At 55.3% G+C, this 22,770-nt stretch overlaps 13 protein-coding genes across 13 annotated transcripts; 7 read left to right on the forward strand and 6 right to left on the reverse strand.

Annotated features, from left to right (window-relative positions):
- Window positions 1-287: 287 nt before the first annotated feature.
- N7474_008091 (alanine--glyoxylate transaminase) lies at window positions 288-1,507 on the reverse strand (the record flags this gene model as incomplete). Its single annotated transcript, XM_057199501.1, has 2 exons — window positions 288-1,359; window positions 1,419-1,507. The coding sequence occupies 2 exons, from the start codon at window positions 1,505-1,507 to the stop codon at window positions 288-290; spliced, it is 1,161 nt and encodes a 386-aa protein (XP_057050202.1).
- A 1,053-nt stretch (window positions 1,508-2,560) lies between these two features.
- Window positions 2,561-3,345, forward strand: N7474_008092 (vacuolar protein sorting-associated protein 29; the record flags this gene model as incomplete). Its single annotated transcript, XM_057199502.1, has 4 exons — window positions 2,561-2,617; window positions 2,674-2,688; window positions 2,747-3,160; window positions 3,229-3,345. The coding sequence occupies 4 exons, from the start codon at window positions 2,561-2,563 to the stop codon at window positions 3,343-3,345; spliced, it is 603 nt and encodes a 200-aa protein (XP_057050203.1).
- A 553-nt stretch (window positions 3,346-3,898) lies between these two features.
- On the forward strand, window positions 3,899-4,718 carry N7474_008093 (polyadenylate-binding protein; the record flags this gene model as incomplete). The annotated part of the gene is made up of 4 exons (XM_057199503.1): window positions 3,899-3,967; window positions 4,101-4,357; window positions 4,427-4,514; window positions 4,572-4,718. The coding sequence occupies 4 exons, from the start codon at window positions 3,899-3,901 to the stop codon at window positions 4,716-4,718; spliced, it is 561 nt and encodes a 186-aa protein (XP_057050204.1).
- Window positions 4,719-5,493: 775 nt separating this feature from the next.
- Window positions 5,494-8,459, forward strand: N7474_008094 (NEDD4 family E3 ubiquitin-protein ligase; the record flags this gene model as incomplete). Its single annotated transcript, XM_057199504.1, has 9 exons — window positions 5,494-5,513; window positions 5,577-5,599; window positions 5,681-5,719; window positions 5,778-5,883; window positions 5,941-6,074; window positions 6,155-7,367; window positions 7,423-7,854; window positions 7,905-8,300; window positions 8,360-8,459. The coding sequence occupies 9 exons, from the start codon at window positions 5,494-5,496 to the stop codon at window positions 8,457-8,459; spliced, it is 2,463 nt and encodes an 820-aa protein (XP_057050205.1).
- Window positions 8,460-9,629: 1,170 nt separating this feature from the next.
- Window positions 9,630-11,214, reverse strand: nemA (Nem1-Spo7 phosphatase catalytic subunit NEM1; the record flags this gene model as incomplete). Its single annotated transcript, XM_057199505.1, has 2 exons — window positions 9,630-9,772; window positions 9,837-11,214. The coding sequence occupies 2 exons, from the start codon at window positions 11,212-11,214 to the stop codon at window positions 9,630-9,632; spliced, it is 1,521 nt and encodes a 506-aa protein (XP_057050206.1).
- Window positions 11,215-11,733: 519 nt separating this feature from the next.
- N7474_008096 (translation initiation factor eIF2B subunit beta) lies at window positions 11,734-13,216 on the forward strand (the record flags this gene model as incomplete). Its single annotated transcript, XM_057199506.1, has 4 exons — window positions 11,734-11,831; window positions 11,893-12,185; window positions 12,333-13,083; window positions 13,144-13,216. The coding sequence occupies 4 exons, from the start codon at window positions 11,734-11,736 to the stop codon at window positions 13,214-13,216; spliced, it is 1,215 nt and encodes a 404-aa protein (XP_057050207.1).
- A 464-nt stretch (window positions 13,217-13,680) lies between these two features.
- rps23 (40S ribosomal protein uS12) lies at window positions 13,681-14,215 on the reverse strand (the record flags this gene model as incomplete). The annotated part of the gene is made up of 2 exons (XM_057199507.1): window positions 13,681-13,871; window positions 13,957-14,215. 2 exons carry the CDS (start codon window positions 14,213-14,215, stop codon window positions 13,693-13,695), a joined length of 438 nt encoding a protein of 145 aa, XP_057050208.1. The 3' UTR covers window positions 13,681-13,692.
- Window positions 14,216-14,744: 529 nt separating this feature from the next.
- N7474_008098 (DUF5315 domain-containing protein) lies at window positions 14,745-15,533 on the forward strand (the record flags this gene model as incomplete). The annotated part of the gene is made up of 1 exon (XM_057199508.1): window positions 14,745-15,533. The coding sequence occupies one exon, from the start codon at window positions 14,745-14,747 to the stop codon at window positions 15,531-15,533; it is 789 nt and encodes a 262-aa protein (XP_057050209.1).
- Window positions 15,534-15,866: 333 nt separating this feature from the next.
- Window positions 15,867-16,302, reverse strand: N7474_008099 (MICOS complex subunit Mic12 family protein; the record flags this gene model as incomplete). The annotated part of the gene is made up of 2 exons (XM_057199509.1): window positions 15,867-16,226; window positions 16,282-16,302. The coding sequence occupies 2 exons, from the start codon at window positions 16,300-16,302 to the stop codon at window positions 15,867-15,869; spliced, it is 381 nt and encodes a 126-aa protein (XP_057050210.1).
- A 171-nt stretch (window positions 16,303-16,473) lies between these two features.
- On the forward strand, window positions 16,474-17,165 carry N7474_008100 (mitochondrial 54S ribosomal protein bL17m; the record flags this gene model as incomplete). The annotated part of the gene is made up of 2 exons (XM_057199510.1): window positions 16,474-16,689; window positions 16,761-17,165. 2 exons carry the CDS (start codon window positions 16,474-16,476, stop codon window positions 17,163-17,165), a joined length of 621 nt encoding a protein of 206 aa, XP_057050211.1.
- Window positions 17,166-17,580: 415 nt separating this feature from the next.
- Window positions 17,581-20,151, reverse strand: N7474_008101 (putative R3H domain protein; the record flags this gene model as incomplete). Its single annotated transcript, XM_057199511.1, has 4 exons — window positions 17,581-19,045; window positions 19,097-19,237; window positions 19,290-20,047; window positions 20,101-20,151. The coding sequence occupies 4 exons, from the start codon at window positions 20,149-20,151 to the stop codon at window positions 17,581-17,583; spliced, it is 2,415 nt and encodes an 804-aa protein (XP_057050212.1).
- A 580-nt stretch (window positions 20,152-20,731) lies between these two features.
- Window positions 20,732-21,729, forward strand: N7474_008102 (zinc finger CCHC-type containing 10; the record flags this gene model as incomplete). The annotated part of the gene is made up of 2 exons (XM_057199512.1): window positions 20,732-21,006; window positions 21,057-21,729. 2 exons carry the CDS (start codon window positions 20,732-20,734, stop codon window positions 21,727-21,729), a joined length of 948 nt encoding a protein of 315 aa, XP_057050213.1.
- A 236-nt stretch (window positions 21,730-21,965) lies between these two features.
- N7474_008103 (CCDC12/cwf18 family protein) lies at window positions 21,966-22,559 on the reverse strand (the record flags this gene model as incomplete). The annotated part of the gene is made up of 1 exon (XM_057199513.1): window positions 21,966-22,559. The coding sequence occupies one exon, from the start codon at window positions 22,557-22,559 to the stop codon at window positions 21,966-21,968; it is 594 nt and encodes a 197-aa protein (XP_057050214.1).
- Window positions 22,560-22,770: the final 211 nt, after the last annotated feature.

Consider the following 22,770-nt stretch of genomic DNA (forward strand, 5'->3'; position numbering starts at 1 on the left):
TCTGTCTTTTGTCCTGAGGACTAGTTATGGGGAAGTTTCTTCTGACATGAAAGTCCAGCCTTCCTTGGGTATTTCCTGGTGAAGCTGTGTGCTTGGCATCTGTCTCCTCCTGCTGCGCTGCGAGGGTTGGATTAGGGCTACGTTGGAGGTAAACGGTGGTATACACTTCAACACTTAAAGAGCTATAGTCTATAGTCAATGATTCATTCCGTAGATGCCCATCTATCAGGATCACATCTAGAATACATATCGGGTGCAGGCCACATCAGTCCAAGAATGTACACTCCTTACAAGCCCTTGGCCTGCTTGGCCTCGGCGAGAGCCTCCTTCAGCGCAGCCAGCGCGTTGTCAATATCCTTGCGGTTGGGGTCAGTCACACTGACACCCATGTGGCCGAAGCGAATGTACTTGGTGGCAATCTCCTTGTGCAGGCCGGCTGCGAAGATCACGCCGCGCTTCAGCAGACCCGGCAGCACGTCCGGCGGGGTCAGACCCTCGGGCAGGTACATAGCGGTCATGCCGTGGGCCTGGGCCTCCGGGTTGGGCGCCAGCTGCTTGAGACCCATTTCGGCGATGGCAGCCTTGACGCGGTCCGACTCCCGGGCGTGCACGGCGAAGCGCTCGGAGACGGGGCGGGCGGTGATCTGGCTGAGGGTGGTGTGCAGGGCGTGGACCAGCTGGGTGGGCGGGGTGGCGAAGTAGGAGGGCTTGAAGGCCTCGTAGTTCTTCATGATGGGCAGCCAGTTGGCAATCGAGGCGTAGTACGAGCCCGGCGGGGTCTTGCGCGACTGGGCACGCTGGACCGCGCGGCCAGAGCACATCACGATGCTCAGACCGGGCGGGCAGCCGATGGCCTTCTGGCTGGCCGTGACCACGGCGTCCAGCTCCCACTCGTCGAAAGCGATCTCCTCCGAGCCCACGCTGCACACGCCGTCAACCACCACCAGAGTCTCCGGGCTGACCCGGCGGACAAGCTGCGCGACGCCCTTGACGTCGCTCAGCACGCCGGTCGAGGTGTCGACGTGGGTGATTGTGATGACCTTGTACGGCTTCGCCTTCAGGGCCTGCTCGACCTGGTCGAGGGAGTGTCGCTCGCCAATAACCGACTTGAGTTGCGTCACTTGCGCACCGTATGTTTCCAGGCAGTTGGCGAACGAATCGCCGAAGTAGCCGGAGTTGAGCACCAATGCGTTATCGCCCCGCTCGATCAGGTTGGCAGACACCAGATCCCAGCCGAGGGTGCCGCTGCCGGAGATGACGAACGGCTGTGCGGCGGGGTCGGTCGACTGGAACAGCTTGCGTACGAGGGCGATGGCCTCACCGAAGACCTTGACGAAGCCGGGAGCGACATGGCTCTCGCTGGGAAGCAGAATGGTGGTTAGCAAGGGTATGCCATGGAGGCCGTCAGGTCGACTCACGCGTAGTGGGCCATGGATTGCAGCACGGCATCGTCGAACTCGATGGGGCCCGGGATGAGCAGAGTGTTATGAGGGGCTTGGGCAGACATGATGGATGTGGGAATGGGAGGAAAGCTGGAGCGGTCGATGGGTTTATAATCGAGGTCGTCGGAAGGCAGGGAGTCTCTCTCGGTCGAGAAGGGAGTGTTAAGCTCAGGCAACGGCAGGCGCTGGTCCAGGTGTCTGGAGATCAGGCTCAGGCGTTGCGTCGTTCTGGGTGCCAGCTTTTCCGATTCGCGGCGCTCCGACCGCGGGGCAGCTGAGTGATGATCGCGGATTCCCGAGGGAAAGGGGAAAACCAGGGTTCGGGGATCGCCGCCGAGGTTCTTGGCTGGGTGTAGGGACACTAGTGAACTACTATACTGCTGTATAGTAGTCGTAGTAGGGTGGTCAAAGGAGTAATGGAGGGATTGTGAGAATGAAATTAACTGGGGATTTCGTTCCTTTTGAAGCGAGCTGTCTCCATCCCCAACAATTCTCCTCTAGCCATCGGGAGGTCCCGCCCGGCTGGGGGCGAGGGTATACCACTGCCAGGGCATGTCTCTACGCGGTAGCTGTGATTCTGATATGATGGAGCGGGCATATTCCCTTTTCCAGTCTGCTATACAGTTCTTTTTGCTGCGAATATTGCCTCCATTCATTACTAGTCGGGGCTCTGGCCCAACGTCTCGACCTGGGAATCGAATATCCACCTACCCCTACTCCTAACCAGCTCAATGCATTATCCCCGTTCTCCTGAGCAAAGAAGGACTCTCGATCACCTCCGATCTCACCCATTGACCCCCCAGGCAGTCTGGGGATTGCGCTGTATGCACCATCCTACCTCTGGTTCTCCTCCCAGCACCAACGGCGACCTCCGCATAGATAGGAACACATTGATCGGATGCATCATGCCCGGGACTGGGGTCTCCAGACCGAAGTTCTCGCCCGAATCATTCTCCTTCGGCCTGACGAGCCAATGCAATGAAGCGTGCCTTGAACTTACTACATTCGGATGGGCTAGGGCTGCTGACGTAATGGCCTTCGTGCTTCCCCGCGAGGGCCTGTGAAGCCGCATCACCATTGATCACCTGGAATGAGCACCATCGTCTCCACCTTTCATTATGACCGCCCGTCTGGTCCTGGTCATCGGTGACTTGTTCATCCCCGACCGGGCTCCTGTGAGTTCCATCGTCCATATCCGCACTCCAGCAGCTAACCCGCCTCCGCCCCGTAGGACCTACCAGCAAAGGTGCGTGTTGCCGTGGGCGTATCCCACCACTGACCTCCATTAACTCCCTCGATTGTAGTTCCAAAAACTCTTAACCCCTGGCAAGATCGGCCAGATCCTCTGTCTGGGCAACCTGACCGACCGTGAGACCTATGAGTTCCTCCGCCAGGTCGCCCCAGACCTGCAGATGGTCAAGGGCGACTACGACGTCGACTCCCCCAACCTCCCTCTCTCCAAGATCGTCACACACGGCAGTCTGCGCATCGGCTTCACCCATGGCCACACCATCATCCCGCCCGGCGACGCGGATGCGCTCCTGATCGCCGCGCGCCAGATGGACGTGGATATCCTGCTCTGGGGCGGCACGCACCGGTTCGAGGCATTTGAAATGGAAGGCCGGTTCTTTATCAATCCGGGCAGTGCGACGGGGGCCATGAGCTCCGGGTTCTGGCCCGAGGGCGAGGAGCCCACTCCGAGTTTCTGCCTGATGGATGTGAGTTGGCCGTTGTTTATCGAGGGGTTGTTTTGCTTGCAAGTGCTAACCCAGACCAATCGCAATAGATTCAAGGCGATGTCCTCGTGCTGTACGTCTATCAGCTCAAGACCGATGCCAATGGAGTCGAGAACGTATCCGTTGAGAAGGTCTCCTTCCGCAAGAATCACGCCCCGGCCTCGTGATAGATAGATAGACCACCACCCTGTCCCCATTCTCTCCTTCTTTCCGACTTGTATATAGTCTCCTTGAATTCCGTGTTGTTCTGGTTTTCTCTCTCAATGCAACTCCCATCACGATGATACCTTGAGGGCCTAGTCTGCTCCTGCTGCCTACTATATAGATGAACAAAGGCCCAGAATGGAAAGCAAATCACTAGTTACAGTCATATCCGTTCTGCGACACTCACTCTTTGCCTTGGTTGTGGTATAGTCCATCTCCATTCCTCCCTCGCCCAGGTGATCGCACTAGTCCCGAAAGAGCAAGCCTCCCCAGTTCCTGCACCTCCAATCACTCGTCCGTCTCCAACTCTCATTCCCTGCTGCCCGTTGCAGACCGACCATCGACATTCGGGGTTTTGTGATTTTTTCTATCGCTGTATTCCCGTGTCTCTGCCCACCACGCTAATCTCTGCGCGGAGCGAAACAAGAGCTCGGATTGCTCCCCTCACCCATCCACCCAATTGCGACGACTTGATACCCAACCTCTCAATCGATTTTATTTTATCACACTGCCACCATGGCCTCCGAACAAACAGAGATAAAGGACGAGCAGCTTCCTCCTCAGGAAGCTGGTGGCGATGACGAGGTGCGTGTGGCCCAAGAGGCGGCGAAACAGAATCATCCGTTGCGACCGTCGCAACGGATGATTCTGCTTCGCCGCCTCTTGAACCCAAAAAATTTTGCGCACGCCTCTGCTAACATGCTCTCGCCCTATACAGGAGGAAATCGCCGCGATGAAGCGACGGGTGGCCGAGATGGAGTCCGAGGCGGCCAAGTTGCGCGAGATGCAGCAAACGCTCGACCAGCAGTCGGAGAACCTGGCAGAAAATAAAGAAGAGATCGATGCCCGGAGTGTATTTGTCGGCAATGTGGACTACGGCGCCTCGCCCGAGGAGATCCAGGCGCACTTTCAGAGCTGTGGCTCAATCAACCGCGTGACGATTCTGCTGGACAAGTTCAGCGGCCAGCCCAAGGGGTAAGTTCAATGCTCTGCTCCGAGTCTCCGCTGCAAGGAACTCGAAGTGCTAACTATGTGGCGTCACAGCTATGCCTACGTGGAATTCGCAGAGCCGAGTCTTGTGGCCCAGGCGCTGGTTCTCAACGAGAGTGTCTTCCGCGGTCGCAATCTGAAGGTCCGTTTCCCGCTTCTTTCTGGTGGTCTTTGCCGGCGCTGACATCTCTTTCTACAGGTCGTCCCCAAGCGCACTAACCTGCCCGGCATGAACCGTGGCCGGGGCCGGGGTGGCTTCCGTGGCGGCCGGGGTCGTGGCTCTTTCCCTCGCGGCGGCTATCGTGGTGGCTACCGGGGCCGAGGACGCGGCTATGCCCCGTACTAAGAAGTCTTGCTGGATGCTTATTTCCAGATGGATCTATCCCTTCTCATTTCCTCTGGATCTGGCTTTGGAGTTGCGGTATGGACTTTGTGTATAATACGAGAACGAGCACGAGAACGAGCCAAAAGAAAAGTCAAAAGCCTCAAAAGAAAGGTTGTTTCTCGGGCCAAACCAAATGTAAAGCAGGATGTAAACGCCAGTCTAGTAGTCCAAGCGTCAGCAAACCCAGTTCCAAACCGCTGCCTAACAACTTCACTAGCTCTTATCGCTCTCGCCACTCATACCGGTCAACCCGCCCGCTCCGTTCTGACGGATTACGTACGCCCGTCAAAAGCCTCACGAAACAAGCACCAAGGAACAGGGCGCAGTAAGATCGTGGCCTCAGGGCCTTTTGTGTTGCTGGGCCAGGCGTGGCGTGCTCAGCCCCCTCCGTAGTGGGAAGTAAAGACCAAGTACCTCGCCCATAGTGAACCCATACAACGGGTACATGGGTCATACCAACCTAGCCTTACAGCATTACCTGAGCCTTTCCACTCCTCCCTCCTTCGCCTCCTCTTCATCCTATCTCGACTCATCATCACTCTTCCTCCCTTTTCCCCCCAACACCACCCACTCCTTCCCCGATTCCATTCTTTTTCTATCGGGACTCTTTGCTGGACTGGTGACCCCCCCTTTGGTTCTTCCATCATCCCCCGTCAACGGATGTGCGCGCCGCGCTGTTCTGCTTAGGCTGGATTGATCGGCCTTTCGCACCGGCTGTGAATCACTGCAGGGCATAATGGCGTCCAACTTGCCAGCGTACGCTCCCCATCCCCCTTTTTAACATCTGGACCCCGTGCTAATCTTTTTTTCGAATTGCAGCCAGCCGAATCTCCGGGTCACGAGTAAGATCGCCTTTTGAGTCTGCAGGGCAGCGGGAAGCTGCGGGGTGCTTTTTAGGCCGGCAACTAACACATTCTCGACAGTTATCGCGGCAGACGGTCTCTACAAGCGTGATGTCTTCCGTAGGTCCTTTCCTCCCTTGGTTGCTGTTGCACCACACCCGCCTAACCGCCCTCCTAGGATTCCCTGATCCGTTCGCCGTGGCCACCATCGCTGGAGAACAAACACACACGACATCGGTGATCAAGAAGACGCTCAATCCATACTGGAATGAGCCCTTTGACTTGTACGTGCTGCCCTTTTCCCTACAGGGCACGCGGGCTAACCACCAACGATGTTGCAGGAAGGTCAACGAAGATAGCATTCTCGCGATCCAGATCTTCGACCAGAAAAAGTTCAAGAAGAAGGACCAGGGCTTCCTCGGTGTCATCAACGTGCGCATCGGAGATGTGATCGATCTTCAAATGGGTGGTGATGGTATGTACTGGGTTCCAAATTCCATCATGACTAGCTCGGGCTGACTTCGAGGGCTCCTGTGCCCGCCCGCCCACTTGCAGAGATGCTCACCCGGGACCTGAAAAAATCGAGCGATAACCTCGTCGTGCACGGCAAACTGATTATCAACCTGTCGACAAACCTCACTACCCCGCATCCAAGTCAGCCGAATGGCCTCCACCGTCAGCAAGCTCAATCGTCTACTTCCAGTGGCCTCGTCCCGCAAATTGCTGGCCCAAACTCCCAGGCACTGCCAGGTCCCGCCCAAGTCGATATGTCGACTGCCGCTGCCTCGAGCTCGTCGCTGAACCAGCGTACGCCTTCAACCGCCCCGCCACCCCCCATTAGTGCCGGAGCGAATGGTGCCGCTGCTGGTGCACCCGGTGCCGCCGCTCGCACTAACCCCAGCTCCTTTGAAGATAGTCAAGGTCGGCTGCCCGCTGGGTGGGAGCGCCGGGAGGATAATCTGGGACGGACATATTATGTGGACCATAACACAAGGACCACCACCTGGCAGCGGCCATCGGCCAACTATAGTGCGCAGGCTCAACGCTCGCAGAATGAAGCCACCATGCAGCGTGAACGTCGGGCCCATGAGAACCGAATGCTTCCTGAGGATCGGACTGGCGCTAATTCTCCGAATCCACCGGATGCGACACAAGCGCAAACTCCACCGCCAGGAGCGTCCGCCGGCAATGCTAACGCGGTTTCAATGATGGCGACGGGTGCCACCACTGCCGGCACAGGAGAGCTTCCTCCCGGATGGGAACAGCGGAACACACCAGAAGGCCGCCCCTACTTTGTCGACCACAATACCCGGACCACGACCTGGGTTGATCCGCGCCGGCAGCAATACATCCGCATGTTTGCTCAAGGTCAAGCCACTGGTGGGAACAATACCACGATTCAGCAACAGCCTGTTTCGCAACTGGGTCCGTTGCCCAGTGGTTGGGAGATGCGTCTAACCAACACCGCTCGGGTGTATTTCGTGGACCACAATACGAAGACGACCACGTGGGACGATCCCCGACTGCCCTCGTCACTCGACCAGGGTGTTCCGCAGTACAAGCGTGACTTCCGACGCAAGCTGATCTACTTCCGATCCCAGCCTGCGCTCCGCATTTTGACTGGGCAGTGCCACGTCAAGGTCCGCCGCAACAACATCTTCGAGGATTCGTATGCCGAAATCATGCGGCAGAGCGCTTCGGACCTCAAGAAGCGGCTGATGATTAAATTCGACGGGGAAGACGGTCTGGATTACGGTGGTCTGTCTCGGTATGTCCTTGCCAACAGAACAACAGTACAAGGGAGGTGCTAACGAGGTGAACAGTGAATTCTTCTTCCTCCTTTCCCACGAAATGTTCAATCCCTTCTACTGTCTCTTCGAATACTCCGCCCACGATAATTATACCCTGCAGATTAATCCTCACTCCGGCGTCAACCCGGAGCATCTTAACTACTTCAAGTTCATTGGCCGAGTGGTTGGTCTGGCCATTTTCCATCGCCGCTTCCTGGACTCATTCTTCATCGGAGCCTTCTATAAGATGATGCTGCGGAAGAAGGTCACTCTCCAGGACATGGAAGGTGTGGATGAGGATCTGCACCGGAATCTGGCCTGGACTCTGGATAATGATATTGAAGGAATTGTGGAACTCACCTTTTCGGTGGATGATGAGAAGTTTGGCGAGCGTCGCACTATTGATTTGATACCCAATGGCCGGGACATCCCCGTCACTGACGAGAATAAGGCACAGTACATTGAGTAAGTTTGTCTAGCACATCTGCTTTCACTGTCCACTGACCCTGGTCTAGATTGGTTACGGAGTGGAAGATTATGAAGCGGGTCGAGGAGCAGTTCAACGCGTTCATGTCTGGTTTCAACGAGCTGATCCCCGCGGATCTCGTCAACGTCTTCGACGAGCGCGAGCTGGAGCTGCTCATCGGCGGTATTGCCGATATCGACGTGGACGACTGGAAGAAGCACACCGACTACCGCGGCTACCAGGAGCAGGACGAGGTGATTCAGAATTTCTGGAAGATCGTCCGCAGCTGGGACGCCGAGCAGAAGTCGCGTCTCCTCCAGTTCACCACCGGCACGTCGCGTATCCCCGTCAACGGATTCAAGGATCTCCAGGGCTCTGACGGACCTCGACGATTCACGATTGAGAAGTCTGGCGATCCTGCTGCGTTGCCCAAGTCGCACACATGGTATGTCTTTTACTACCCTGGTCTTGAAGACACTTCCAGCTAACACTTTTGATTCTCAGCTTCAACCGTCTTGATCTTCCTCCATACAAGACGAATGATACCCTGGAGCACAAATTGACCATCGCAGTGGAGGAAACGCTTGGTTTTGGACAGGAATAGAGAGCGCCCCGGCTGCCTCGCCCTTGTGCAATGCAATGCAGATTCTCATGCCCTCGCCACTTCGCATTCTGGCTTTTCTTCTTCTCCTGTAAACAGCATTCTGGCAACATGTCCTTTTGCCTAGAGGTCACATAAGACCAACCAGGCCATCCCGTTCTGCGCCTCGATCCGCCCTCTCCTATCCATCTCCATCTTCACCACCCCTTTATCTCTCGTTCAAACCCACCGCACCATGTAGCGGCATCTCCCATTCTCCAACCATCCATCCTTTCCTTTGCGGCTGTTCCGTTGCCACTACACGATCTGAACACCCCCTCTTCGGGCGTGATCGAAACAAAGAGAAGCGAGGCATGCCTATTGTTTTGTTTTACTCGCTTTATGTTTTTATCTCTTTTTTTTTGGTTTTCTTACCTTCCTGCTTTCCTCCTCGTCTTTTCCTGTCCGGGCGTTCGATTGTGTATATAGGCTATGATTGTCTCTGTATCATCCGTGGGGCTGAGTACCTTGCCTTTTTGGTTGAGTCGAATGCAGCTCGTCAAAAGCGAGATCGATATTGTTTGGTTTCTTTTTTCCTCGATTGGGTGTGTGTTGTGCTGTGTCAATTGTAGAGAGAGGTTGAGTAAACTTTAGGGGCATTGAAATCAAATCGTAGTTGCAGTGTATGATAACGTGTAGTGCGTGGTGTGTGGCATCTAGATATCCTCCTTTCGTCTGAACCGTTCTTTCTGCTTTGTTGCTATCTTTATATATCTGGATTAGCAAGGGGACAAATGGTGTTTCATCTGGGGGCGGCCGAAAATATATCTACCCGCAGAAATATATAACAGCACCACCACACCAAAAGCAAAGTATTGAGGACAGATACATCACACTAGAAGAATTTAAGGCAAGATAATATAAAAGCCAGAATGCAATGACTATGGCTATGTACGAACAGAGCCCCATCCTATCCCACCAGCAGAATACAAGCGCAAAAAAAGAAGCAAAACAAACATAACTCCGGGTGCCATTATGAATATACGACGAATTGCTCCAGCCATTGTTATCCAAGGTCCTCTTACCGTCAAGACCCGAGAAAATGCCTACAGCGGGGAGAGCTGCACACGCTTCTACACGAACAAAAGTACACACTCCACTTGGTTGAACGCTACTGTCACATGCAATATCGAGTTATGTCTCGGCCTCGCCTCGGCGCAGCGCTAGCAGGGCGCGGACATCCGTGACGTACTGCAGGGCCTCCAGCATGGGAATCAGATGGAGCAGGCCGTTGTCGGTTGGGTCGTTGATCCAGCCTTCGATGGGGATGGCGTTGTCTGGTGGTAGTAACCAAGTTGTCAGAAAATGAAAGCAAGATTATAGAAAGGAAAGAAAGCATACCCTCGTGGAAGATGTAGCTCATCGGGCTGTTGTCCAAGATCATCACCTTGCTCAGATCCGGCTCGACAGAGCTCAGGTCCTTGATGTACGCGCCGTTGCGGAATGTGCAATGTTGCCGGTAGTAGCGGGCCTGGAAGTACTTGCGTTCCTGCTCGAGCCAGTCGATCACGGGGTCGGCGTACTCCTGGACACTGGCCGTGAAGACCACAAGCTTGTACCACTTGCAGATCTTGCGCAGGAAGTCATCGCAGTGGGGCCGCTTGTGCACATAGTACAAAATCGGATGCTGCGGTCCCAGCGTGGTCTGTGGCCCGCCGGGGGACAGCGCGGTGGTCATGGGCATCGAGAGCTTGACCTCGACCATATGGCCGCTGGACATGCGGCCGCCCTTGGCGAGGGAGTGGATGAGTGTCTCGTCGAGGTCCAGAACCAAGGTCTTCTGCGGGATCTTGGCATTGCGCGGTGCAGGGGTATATGAAGGGAGTCGTGGGGGGAGGAGTGGCCGCGGCGGTGTTGGGGAGTGGGGGTATTTGGTGATGCGATGGACAGAGGGAGAAGTGGGAGATTTCAAGCTGTCCAGGTTGACAGCTCCCTGGATTCGAGTGACACCCTCGGGCATGGGCGGCCCCATATCAGCGCTATGATTCCGCCGCTGTCTCTGCCGCTTGAGGGATTCTTCGTTATGGAGCTTGATTCGTATGGACCGGCGCGGCGTACCCTCTTCTGACGGTGGATTTGGGTCTTGAGCATTCGGCTTGGGAGACCAATTCTTGCTGCTGGTGAAAGCTTTGCGGCTCTGATGGTCTGTTTCGGACTCTAATGTGCTTGATGCAATAGAGTCGTGGGATGCCTGGGGCTTAAGCTTGCGGGTTGAGCCACTGCGATGCCGACCTTCTATCCCCTTTTCTGACCGGATAGCTGGACCGGAACGGGATCTCCGTACTTTCCTGACTGGGGCAAGTAGCGAGTAGCGCCCTTCATCGTCGCGGAAGCATTGGGCAACATATACGCCAGGGGCAGCGAGAGTAGACAGAATGAACCGGATCGTCTCGGTAATCGCATCAACGATGCGCTTGGTGATCAGCCGCCACGGGCTTCTGACCGCAAGTGTAGCAGCATCCTGGTCGCCGTACAATAATGGTGATTTCTCGTCCAACGTATGTGTTGTCTCCTCCTCTTGGTCTTCTTCCTCCGCGGGCGATGCGGCGCCGTCGTAGCCCTGTTCGGGAGTGAGGGACCGGAAGTTATTCTCGCTATACGACCGGTGTTTCGCCAAGTTCCCCGGACGCCAGATCTCGCCCTGGGATCGTGATCGTGGCCGTGTGGAACTGGAGGACTGGCCGATGACTCGCGAGGACAGGATGTTCAGCGAGTTCATCTTCCAACAGGGCCTATGAGAGGGCGCTGAGGTCTAAAGGTGGGAAGAGCGAGGGTAACGAGTCATCAAATGCCCCTGAGACAGTCCATCGAGGGTCGGGTCTGCGTGAGGGGAGAAGAGAGGGGAAGGGTCGAGTCGCAAGGCGTCCAGGAAGTAGTAGCACTAGTAAGCTGAGGAGGATGAGGTTGGGGTCTCCGGGCCTCGGAACAATGGAGGGCGCGAGCAGGCCGGGGGGATTCTGCCGCGGGGTTTGGCGATGGGGCGAGGCAGACGGAACAGCAGGGATCCGGGACCTGAGTGAAAAGGTAGGGCAAGGAGGGAGAGAGAGGCGGGGAGGGAGACTAGAGGAAGGGACGAAAAGGAGCCAAAGGATGCACACGCGTGGGGAAGCGGAAGCAGGTCCAGCGGCAGAAAATAATGACTCGTTTTGTTCTCTTCCCTCTTGACTTCCTTTACTTCTCATAACTCCCTCCTACTCCTCCCTTTCCCAGTCTCAGAAGACGGCGACATTCTTTCCAGATGCCCTCAACGTCCCTGGCCCTGACGCCGGGCCTGGCATCGTTCCTCAAGTCGCTCAAGACCAACCCGATTGACACCTCGATCGAGAACCTCATTTCGTGCGCTCCCCGCGGCTGCCAATTGGAACCAGCAAGACAGCTCCGCTAACATTCTACTTAGGCTGCTCAAGCGACGACAGATCCGTCATTCCCGGTCATGCGCTACAGCAACCGCCTACCTGCTCTTGCGGGTGATCTCAGCATGTCGGACTTCGGATCCGGTTAGGCTCATCGAGCGAGTGCAGGGTGTGGGACGACGCCTGGTGGCAGCACAGCCCCGCGAGATGGTTGTGGGAAATATTGTGCGCCGAGTTCTGGGATTGATTCGTGACGAGGCGGAGGATGATCGGGACGCTGAATTCGCGCTCAGCGAGGCCTCGGAGAGCCAGCCTCAGACACCACGGGCACTGGATGGTGAGTCAATTGTTTGGTGTCATAGTTTTACACAGACATGGACTAATGTAGGGCAGATACATCATTCCCTTTGGACAGAGACTCGCCTTCGGTGCGGCCGGACGGCGAACGGTCTTCATCCCGGCCCCCTCTGACTTCTATGTTCAGTCTGCTTTCCCACCCGGAGCCAGAGGCCTCCCCTTCCAAGCACACCGGGCTCTGTATCACCCGGTGGTCGGGGACCAGGCCAAGGCAGCAAAGATGTGCGGGCAGAGGTGTTGGAGGGCATCAATGAGATCATTGATGAGTTAGGCCAGGTCGACGACCAAATTGCTGCTTATGCCTTGGATCACATCCACTCCAACGAGATCATCCTCACACATACATCGTCAACCACGGTGCAAAAATTCCTCCTCAAGGCCGCTGCCAAGCGCAAGTTCACCGTTATCCATGCGGAATCTTTCCCCAACAACCACGAGGCCACCCATGCTACTGTCAGCGGCACTACTAGCAGCGAGGACGAGCTGATGAGCGTGGAGTCCTTCCAGAAGCCGCTGATCGCCCTCGGCATCACCGTCATTCTCATCCCCGACTCTGCCGTCTTTGCTCTCATGTCCCGAGTGAACAAGGTCATCCTCGGCACTCACTCTGTACTCGCCAACGGCGGTCTCATAGCCGCCGCCGGCACCCGCGTCATTGCTCGTGCCGCCAAGGTGCACCAGACCCCTGTTGTGGTCGTGAGCGGTGTCTACAAGCTCAGCCCCGTTTATCCGTTCGATTTCGACTCGCTCATCGAGTACGGCGATGCAAGCAAGGTCCTCTCATACGAAGATGGTGACTTGGTCGACAAAATTGAAGTTCAGAATCCGTTATATGACTATGTCCCTGCGGAACTGATCGATCTCTACATTACGAATCTGTACGTATTGCTTTGTGGATATTTGTGTGGATGCAGTAGCTAACTGATATCTTTCTACAGAGGTGGTCATGCGCCGTCGTATCTCTACCGGATTGTCTCGGACCATTACCGCAAGGAGGACATCAGCTTTTGAGCGAAGAAGTGTCGATAGCTGTCCACAGGGCAGCATGAGACCAAAAAAGTGCAGCAACGATACCCGAGAAATGATGATGCGCGACGATCGACATGCGGGCGTCTTTACTCTAGGAAGAGGGGCACATTTCCTATAAGGACGGGCTTGGGGTGGGATAGATATAGAAGCAATATGACCACTTACCACAATATGAAGTTCATGTGTGCCTTTCCATCCGTAGCTACGAATACGCCGGGGCTTAACTAGAGCCCAGGAAACAAATGAACATCATAGCGCCATCTCTTATTTCTTTTCTGGAGTATCAAAAAAATCGTGGTAGTTCGCACAGTCGCATCCCCATCACGTTTTCCAGACAAAAAAAGCCCGCCGGTGTGTCATATTTCCAAAAATAAAGAGTTCTCATGAAATCAAGGCGCTGATGAGGCGGGCTTTCTGTCCGGCACCTTTTTCTTCCTTTCCCGTCCGCGGCATTTCGTTTAAGAGCGGGGCTTCTCCTTCTTCTCCTTCCACAGGGCGAGCAGACTGACACCGGAGACCTTGACGACCTTGAAACGGACACCGGGAATATCACCCTTGGCCTTACCCTTACGACCGAAACCGGCCAGGAGGACCTCGTCGTTCTCGTCGATGAAGTTCAGGCAACCGTCGTTGGGGACTATAGCGGGAGTTGTTAGCATTTTTTTCTTCTCGCTTCGACACAATACCTAGACAACACCGAGAAAGAAAAAGAGCAAACGCACCGAAAGCAGCGACCTTCTTGCCGTTCTTGATCAGCTGGACCTTGACACACTTCCGAATGGCGGAGTTGGGCTGCTTGGCCTCAACGCCGACCTTCTCGAGGACGATGCCCTTGGCGTGCGAGGCACCACCGAAGGGAGACGACTTGTAGGCGGTTCCGAGGAGGCGCTTCTTGAAGTGCAGATCGGCCCAGCGCTGCTCCTTGCGGTTGGCCTGGAGCTTGCGCGCAGCGTTCAAACCACGGGGCTTTCCTTTACCCATGTTGGAGGATGATGTGATCGACGGTCAACTGGAAGACAGAAAAGATGTTAGTCTTGGAATATTGGATTGTGTGTGATAGTGATGATGGTGGTCAAGTCGAGATGGGTTGTCGATGGATGGATGGTCGATTTTGGGTATCTGGGTTTTTTTGTGCGTGCGTGCAGATGGAGATGGGATGGCCAGTTCGTTTGTGTATTCGAATGGCAGTGTAGAAGATCCCGAGCGAATGGAAACGTACCTGGGAAAAGGGTTGATGTCGCCAAAGGCTGGTGTTGTCGTGGAGAGTCGAAAAGTCGAAGGGGAGGCAGTCCTGGATTTGCCTTGGTTCCGTCTGGAGCGGCGGCTCCCGTGTTGTGTGCCCTAAGCGAGTCACGGGACTATGCTTATATAAGGCCAGGCGGATGGGCTCACGCGATAAGCGATAAGCGATAACGATAGAGCACGTGATGTGTGCCCGCATCAACTCCGTCGACAGCAGGCTGGACCTGGACGACCTGACCGATGTGGTGAGCATTCATCCCTTGCGATGATGAATGACCAGTCGCGCAAACAGCGCAGCTCTCAGCGACAGCCTCCTCCAGCTCTCTTCCAGGGCCCGCCCTCCCACAATGCATCTAACATTTCTCTGCCCCTGCCGCCAGTGGCATCCTCGCGAGGCACTCCCGCCGGCAGCCAACCACCACCCCTGCAGCGCAAACGCGCACCTGGTGCGGCAGAGGTAGCCGATAATCGCGGCTTACTGTCACCATTTGCTAGGCGGAGGCCCTCCAAACATGACATCGACGGCTCCGAGGCCGTGTGGCAGGAGATGCAGAGCGCGCTGTCGGAGGTGGACCTCAGCGCCGTGACGACCGAGAACGTCTACGGCGAGAAGCACGCACAAGCACTGGAAGACCTGCGAATGAAGCAGCTCAAGCTCGCCCAGGCATGGGCGCGCAGCGAGGCGGACGATGAGGTGGTCGACCCTAGTCACAGCGCGAAAGACGGCGAGAGTGCTCCTCGGAGGAGTACGTCACGCAGTCGGGAGTCAGCGAGAGGACAAAGCCGTGACGCTGCGGAGCGCAGGACCCCTTTGGATGGTGTGTCGCATCATACGTTAGATGCAGAGACGGAGAAAGATATTCTGCTGGCGCGCCGACGGCGAGAAGCTAATGATCGTTACTTTGATCGCGTCAACCAGGGCGTCTTGGATGTAGTGGCCAAACTTGAGGATGTGGCCCAGGCTATGCGTGCAGTGGAGCGCGAAAGCAAAGATATCTGGAGTGACTCTGAGAGTGTTGCTACGGCGGCATCGTCGGTGGTGTCCGACAGAGAGTGAACATTCCACCACAACTACGTGCTCAATCTTTTTGCCTGCCATGGTTATATCATTGGGTGGAGCATTGGATCTTATCAGGGCAAAACTCGATTAGACACACCACTGTTACGCCGTTACGATCCTGCGCTGGACGCTGCAAAACAACCATCGCTGGACGAGCCTCTTTTGCGAATGCATGTAAACTATCGAGAGAAATATAGCAACTTAATTTCATAAGGGTATCCAAAACACCATGGCTCCAAGCCCAAGTACAAAGAGACGTAACAATGCATCAACCAAAAGGCACTCGCTGAAGGGGATTAAAAGCCCAGACAAAAGCAAGACATGATTGGATTATTCCTTTTTGACCAACCGCACAGCAGCCCTCCACCCTTCAATAGCGGTCCTTCTCACATCCTCCCAACGACTCTCATGCGCCTTCCTCGCCAGGATCTCAACCTCCTGATTCCATCGATGTTTGAGAACCTCTTTCATCGTCGGCTGCTGCTGGGCCGCCGTTCGCCGGCGGTCCTCGATATCTCGAAGGTCTTCTTCCTTCGGGGCAAAGCGCCGGTCATAGGCGCCTGCAGAGGATGCAAGCCAGTTTATTTGGTCGACTTGTTCGCGGATGGCTCTGCGCTGCTCCAGACGCGTGGAGCGGTGCACTTGAACGGTTAAGTAGAGGACGGAGGTGGTGAGGGCGAAGCCGCTGAACTGGACGACATTAGTTTTAGCTTTAGTGGCAAGGGGGAGAAGAAGGAGGATATACAAAGCCAGCGAAGAAGCCCATTTTCGGCCGAGTCGAGAGAAAAGAGAAGAAGTGTGTTGTCGCAAAGAAGAGTTCTTGAAATCGGCGGGCGGTGGAAGGTCTCCGATTGGCTTTTCTCGCGCTCCCGGAACTTCACTCTTTTCTCTCCGTCTTCAATTCAATTCAACGCACCCACCACCAACCACATCCACAATGGCCGGCGGCGCAGGGAAATACCGGCATCTCAGCCGCAAGTCGTCGCACCGACAGGCTCTGCTGCGCAACCTGGTGACCTCGCTATTCGAGAACGAATCCATCACAACGACCTGGGCCAAGGCGAAAGAGACACAACGCTTAGCAGACAAGTTGATCACGCTGGGCAAGAAGAACACAGAAGCAAGTCGGAGACGGGCATTGGAGATTTTCTACGTATGAGCTCCCCTATTTTCGCCCCGAACTCTCTCCATTTCCTTCAGACTGACATTGCTCTATCTCCTTAGAAACCACACCAAATCGTCCCCAAACTCTTCGGCGAACTACGCGAACGCTACGCCACTCGACCAGGCGGGTACACGCGTGTACTGCGCATCGAGCCGCGGAATCAATTTGAGTTCTACAAGAAGCCCAGAGGCGACAAGAGCCCGCGGGATCCGAAGCCGGTGGACCAGGCTGAGAGTGCGATTCTGGAGCTTGTGGACGGACCGAAGGATGTGCGGTTTGCCATGACGGCCAGGGCGGTGGCAAGGCAGCGGGAGAAGGGCCTACAGACGCCGAATCAGTTGACTATGTTGAATGTGGGCAAGGTGACGCGGTTCCGGAAGGATGGAGTGGAGGAGTTGGAGAATGCGATTAAGGAGTTGAGTATTAAGAAGGAGAATGGGCGAGGGAACGAGGCGGAGAGGTGAATGAATTGACCCGATGACTGTGGTGGTTCATCGGTGTATACCATATGGTCTTTTTTGGATTTGATGGCGGACGAAGATGCTGCTTTGGAAGGCAGTCCTTTCTCTCTTTCCTATTGCCTGTTCAAAGGCGTTCCTGTTTTCTCCTGCGATGGCATCTTGTCTTTGGCTGCGCTTGATTCTTATGTGACATAGCCTTGTGTATAAAAGATCGCAATACCTCTTCAACCCTTCAAACCTACTTGTATAACTACAGCGGACTTGAGTAACATACGAGGGCAAAAATGGATTCATTGTTAAGAGACGATCTACGCTTCCCAGCGTTCAGATCGCCATGCAGTGTTCGCGACTGTACATCTCGATAGAATAACCACATAGACCCCGAACCACACCTTATATGATCAAGTGCACGCAAGACTTAATTGGACTTCGACATACTCGCCCCTCCGGAGACCACGAGGGGTCCGTTGTTATTCGCGGGAGGAATCCCATTGCCGGGATAAGCTGAGCCGGGGACTGAGGCTGGGCCGGCTCGCTTCAGGTCAAAGTCAGAAGCCACTTGGGATGGCGGCGGTTTTGGAGGGAGATGAGATGGAGTGCCCCATTTGGCGATCGAGTTTCGGGGGGCCGACGCAGGGCCACGGTTCGAGTGTGTATGGTCGACGTTGCGACCCTGGGCAGTCTCGGGGTATCCAGTCCACTGGGCCTGAAGGCCGGGGTGTATGCTACCATACGGCTGCATGGTGTGCTGAGCGCCTTTGTTCGGATGGCGACCCAGTGGAGCCCCGCCAGGGACGCCGCCTGGAACGAAAGACCGTGTCTGGGGATTGAAGTGGGATTGGGATCTGGCGAAACCAGCCGGGATCGCGTGAGGACCAGATTGATTCTGGAGGGAAGGGTTGAGATGTTGCCCGGGATATTGGGCATAAGGATAGGCTCCCACATTGGGCGGCGTTGGCTGTGAGGGAGGATAGTTGGGCCAGTGGACGGGGGGTTGGTTCCGCTGGTTGAGGGATTGCTGGTAGTTTCCAGGATAAGGCGATGTGGGCCAGTTAGGACCCTGAGGATATTGTGAAGGATTGGGAACGGCGTAGTTAGCCATCGCTGGTGACGATTTGCTAGACGACTGGTGGCTCATCATGCTCGGTGACTGATTAACTGACGCATACCCAGAGTATGGCGACTGCTGCGGCATGTTTCCTCCTTGCCACGAGCCATTGGAGGCCACCTGCGGCGACATGGCCACTGGATATTGCGGCATGTTGTTCATGTTCATCTGACCAGGGTACATGCCGTTGTTCTGACTGGGAGGGATGTAGTTCCCACCTGCTGGAGGCGCTACCCCGGGTCCAACCAAATACGGGACTTGGTTAGGATATGAACCTTCATTCACGCCGGAATTATATGGCATTGGCCCGTTGTTATAAGGCGCTCCCGGATAGTAGGCGTTGAACTGCGACCGCGCTTCGAAACTGTCATCATAGGGGGTTCGCTGTCTCTGGGTCTTCTTCCGCCCAGTCGTGGAGCTAGAGCGTGACATGTTCGGGTTCGAATCACCGCTCGCAGTGTCTGACTTCGCACTATCCGGGAAGTCGCGAAAGATGCGTTCGCGCACCTCCTGGTACTTGGCCTCACGCTCTTCTCGTGTGAGGGTCAGCCGATCCTTGGCGGGCGTCTCACCGGTCGACGAGCCAGTGCGGTCCCCATCTTGGCCGCTATCTCCAGCCTCTGATGTGGCTTTGGAGGGAATGGACGAGCTCGTCGCAACGCTTCCTTCGGTGGAGGGCCGCTCCCCATCCGTTCGACGCATGATCTTCATAGCTGGGATGCTCGGGGGTGGAGTGGTACTGCCAGAGGCATGTACAGCGGATAACGGCGCAGGACTAGCAGGGTCAGTTGTCAAAGAAAAGAAAAGTAGGAGAGTCACAGCTTACAGTCGACAGAATGGCGTTCGATGGAGCCGAACCGACGTCACATTGTTGTCCACAAAATGGGTCAGATGATAGTAATCTCCCAGTTTATGTGCCAGCAGACGCCCAAATGCATTTGAAGGAGGCAGCTCCAAGGATTGCTCGCTAGACACAAATTAGCTATGGAAAGCGTGGCACAAAACATTTTTATACTTACTCGGATTCCCTGACGAAATAGCGGATCTTTTCTTCCAGTTGAAGGATCAGTAGCCGGTCTTTGGGAGATTTCATGGCCTCCAAAAGTTTTTCATCCGCCTCAAGCGGGAAACCATGCAGGATTTGGCCATCTTGCAGGCTCTCAGGGGGGATTACGAAATTGTTAGAAACAGAATCCGGGGGGATAGTGCCAGTGAGTCGTTGGTTAGTGTCGTTGAAGAGAGGACCAGGCACTTGTAGGACTCCGCGTGGCCTCAAGAGGCTGCCATCGCGGAAGTCTCGAAATGCACGCCCACCAGCCTCCGATCCCGTTACTGAATTCGGGGCGCCAGAGGCAGGACCCGAGAACGACTCCTCTTCGTCAATGGCTTGAACACTGGCACTGTCGTCGGGGCGCACAGAATCTTTCTCGTCCATTGCAAAAGTGGTCACCGAGGCCAGGCTCTTGGAATCGAAATTGGTCATTTTGGTTGACGAGTTTGAGAGATGGGTGCGATCATCCTCGAAGGAGTTCTCTCGCTTGAGTACACTGTGACCATGGCCGTCCAGCAAGAGTTCTCGGCCGTCAAGACCCGGCTTTAGTGATAGATCGATCCCTTCCACCGCTTTGCCCAGGTCATCGACGGAGTGTGGGGCAGGCACTACTGCACTTGACTCGTGTGGATGGGGACATGGCGATACATCGGATGATCGGAGATTTTCATTGTCCTCTGAAGCCGAGACGGGTCGGATGTGAGGAGGCGCGTCCATGGCAGCGATCTAATAAAAAGAAATTAGCCATCATTCAAACCAGAATTGGTACCCAAACGAACATTCGCAAAAGAGAGGCGATTTTCCCTCCCCGGCGGACTCTCGGAAGCCATATCAAGCTACAACCCGCAGAACGGAGTAAGAACAAAGAAAACCCACGACACAGCTGAACTCAACAAGTCTCCGGGTCGGAAGCAGTCGACGCCGAAGTTTGAATCGAGGGTAGGTTGCTGAAGAATCCCGCTTCACTCAATCCCGGAAAAAAAGACGACATATCTCAAAAAGCGGGCATTCGCCATAGGGAACTCTGTTAAGACTGAGTGTTAGAAATTGAAATAGGAATCAGAGCAGGAGGGAGAGTGATACTGGTGCAGGAGAAATCAAATGTGACAAAGACGGGTCTCACAGAATGTCAGAGCAGGTGCATGGTCAGGGGATGCAGTCGTGGTACGGGCAATGGAAGGACGAAAAGGAAAATCGGGCCAGTAGCTAGAAAGGTACCGGGTACACGATCGTCAGACAGGGAAACACGTCGAGGCGGACAATGGGAAGGAAACAACTGGGTTTCTTTGGGAGTTCGTTCGTGGGCCATAATTCTGCCGCTTCACCGCTTTCGTATCCCAACTGGCGCATGGTTTGCTCTCTTATTTCCCTCTCGCTCTCCCGAACTGGTCGACAGAGTTGATGATCCCCATGAATCGCTATAGAAACGTCCCCGGCATCCGGGGTCCCAGCAGGGCCTCGCCAAACACCCTGTGTCAGAAATGCTTGAAACGAGATATGTCCCACCTTTCCATTGGTTCGAGCTATTCCTGGGCTAACCAATGGGCACGCCATTACAGCTATGAATGCACCGTGACGGCGCAGGAGCGCCCCTACATGGCGCGGCCATCGCGGACCCAGCAGTTGCTAAACCCGAAGTTGATGCCTAAACTCTCCAACGAGACCCCCAATGATCTCCAACGGACGTAAGTAGTGCACGTGCTACATGGGAATACGCGCTGAATCCAAGACACAGAACCGGCGTGGCAGATGAGCTGCTTGCAAAACGGGAGGAAGAGCGCGGCCGGAAGAGGAGCCTGGATGGTGACGGCACCGCGGAACCATACTCGAAAAGAACGAGATCTGTCTCGTCGCACTCGGCGAGCTCAGTCTCGACAATATCCACGAACCGCTCTCGCTCAGCATCACCGGCACGTCAAGGACGAGACGCAAATGGTAGCGCTCGTCGGACCAACTCAGTCTCCCCTGCGCCTTCAAAGTCCCGGAAAAGGCGATACAGTGATGCTTCAAACGGCTATTCTGATTCATCTTACTCTTCCGGTGCGCGGCATCGCTCACGATCGCGAGAGTGGGCAGAAGATCGGAATATCAGACGGAGGCGTCGAGAGAGCAGCCCCGAACAACGTGGACGGCATCGCGAATCAGGTCGCCACGGTTCACGAAGACGACGATCCCGCAGCCAGAGTGCGAATAAGAGTCAGATTGCGAAGGAACGGCGGTCGATGACTCCCAATACTACTCGGGATCAACCTGGAAGACGTACCTATCGAGATCGAGCAAATCCACCGGTCCCAGGAGGGCCGAAACAAGAACCCAGGGGACGACCCGGCCAACCTCCCCGGGAGCGAAGTATGAGCCCCTACAGCAAGCGTCTAGCTTTGACCCAGACGATGAATCTGGGACGATAGCTCTAGGCTGGGTTTTATTTTCCCGTTCGGTTCCATTGGGTTTATTGGAACATGTGTATTAATATCATATCGGTACATCCAAATGCATGAGAAACCATTCCTGAACGCCTTTTTTGTGTCTGCAAAAGCAACCTTGACCCAATTGCATACCCCAGATTTTGAACGAAAAGTAGACAGGGAAAGAAAAGTATATGAAACAACAAAGGAGTTTGTCTCCTACGCCATAGGGTATCACTTCAAATCATCTCCTCGTCTCTTGTTTCCTCCCGCTCGCGCAGATGTATTCCCTCCACTAGAGCGTCACCCTCAATGCCCACTTCCTCCCCTTGGTCCCCGTTGGACTGTCCCCCTCGTTCCTTGGCTGCGCGCCGCGCATTCTCTATCCGTTGTCGTACCAATCGGGCAATGGCGTTCTGCGTCCTCACGTCGAGGATCTTAAGCTTCTCGTCCAGATCCCGCCGCAAGTCCCAGTTTGGTTTTTTCGGTTGCAGCTTGAACAGATCAATGGGCTGGTCGGCCTCTTCGTTCTGCTGGGCCTGTTCGGCGGTCGCCTGGGCGATCTCCGCCGCTTGACTTTCCACCGTCACTTTCCCATCTTGCGGGCCCTGTTCAAATCCAAGCTTTGGCCCGCGGGTCTCGGCGTCATAGTTTCGGCCAGAGAGGTAGGAAGTTGTCACATCCGGCGCGGCGTCGCCGGCCTCATCATCACCGGCACGAGCTTCGGTCAACGGCTCTGGTTCTGGCTGTTTCCGCTTCAGCGCCGCTAGCTTGGCCAGGCGGGATTTGCGGTCTGTGGATGCCGCATCCAGTGAGGCGTGGTTGGACGACATGGCGTTGGAGTAGGTGGTGGGAGGTGCAAGTAAGTTCGAGGTTGAAGAAAAGAAAACGCGATAAGGCGGGTTGCGCCACATCACCAGCCACACTTTTCCCTTCCCTCAACTTTTCTTGTCTCTCCCAAACTCAACCATCACCCGCAACATCCTCCTTCTCCCTTTTCTCTGTCGCCTTGTTTGTTTGTTTACCCCGGCAATGTATGCGCTC

This window comes from Penicillium riverlandense, assembly GCF_028828495.1.
Source record: "Penicillium riverlandense strain IBT 135883 chromosome Unknown utg000007l_segment0_segment0, whole genome shotgun sequence".
Classification (NCBI taxonomy): Eukaryota; Fungi; Ascomycota; class Eurotiomycetes; order Eurotiales; family Aspergillaceae; genus Penicillium; species Penicillium riverlandense.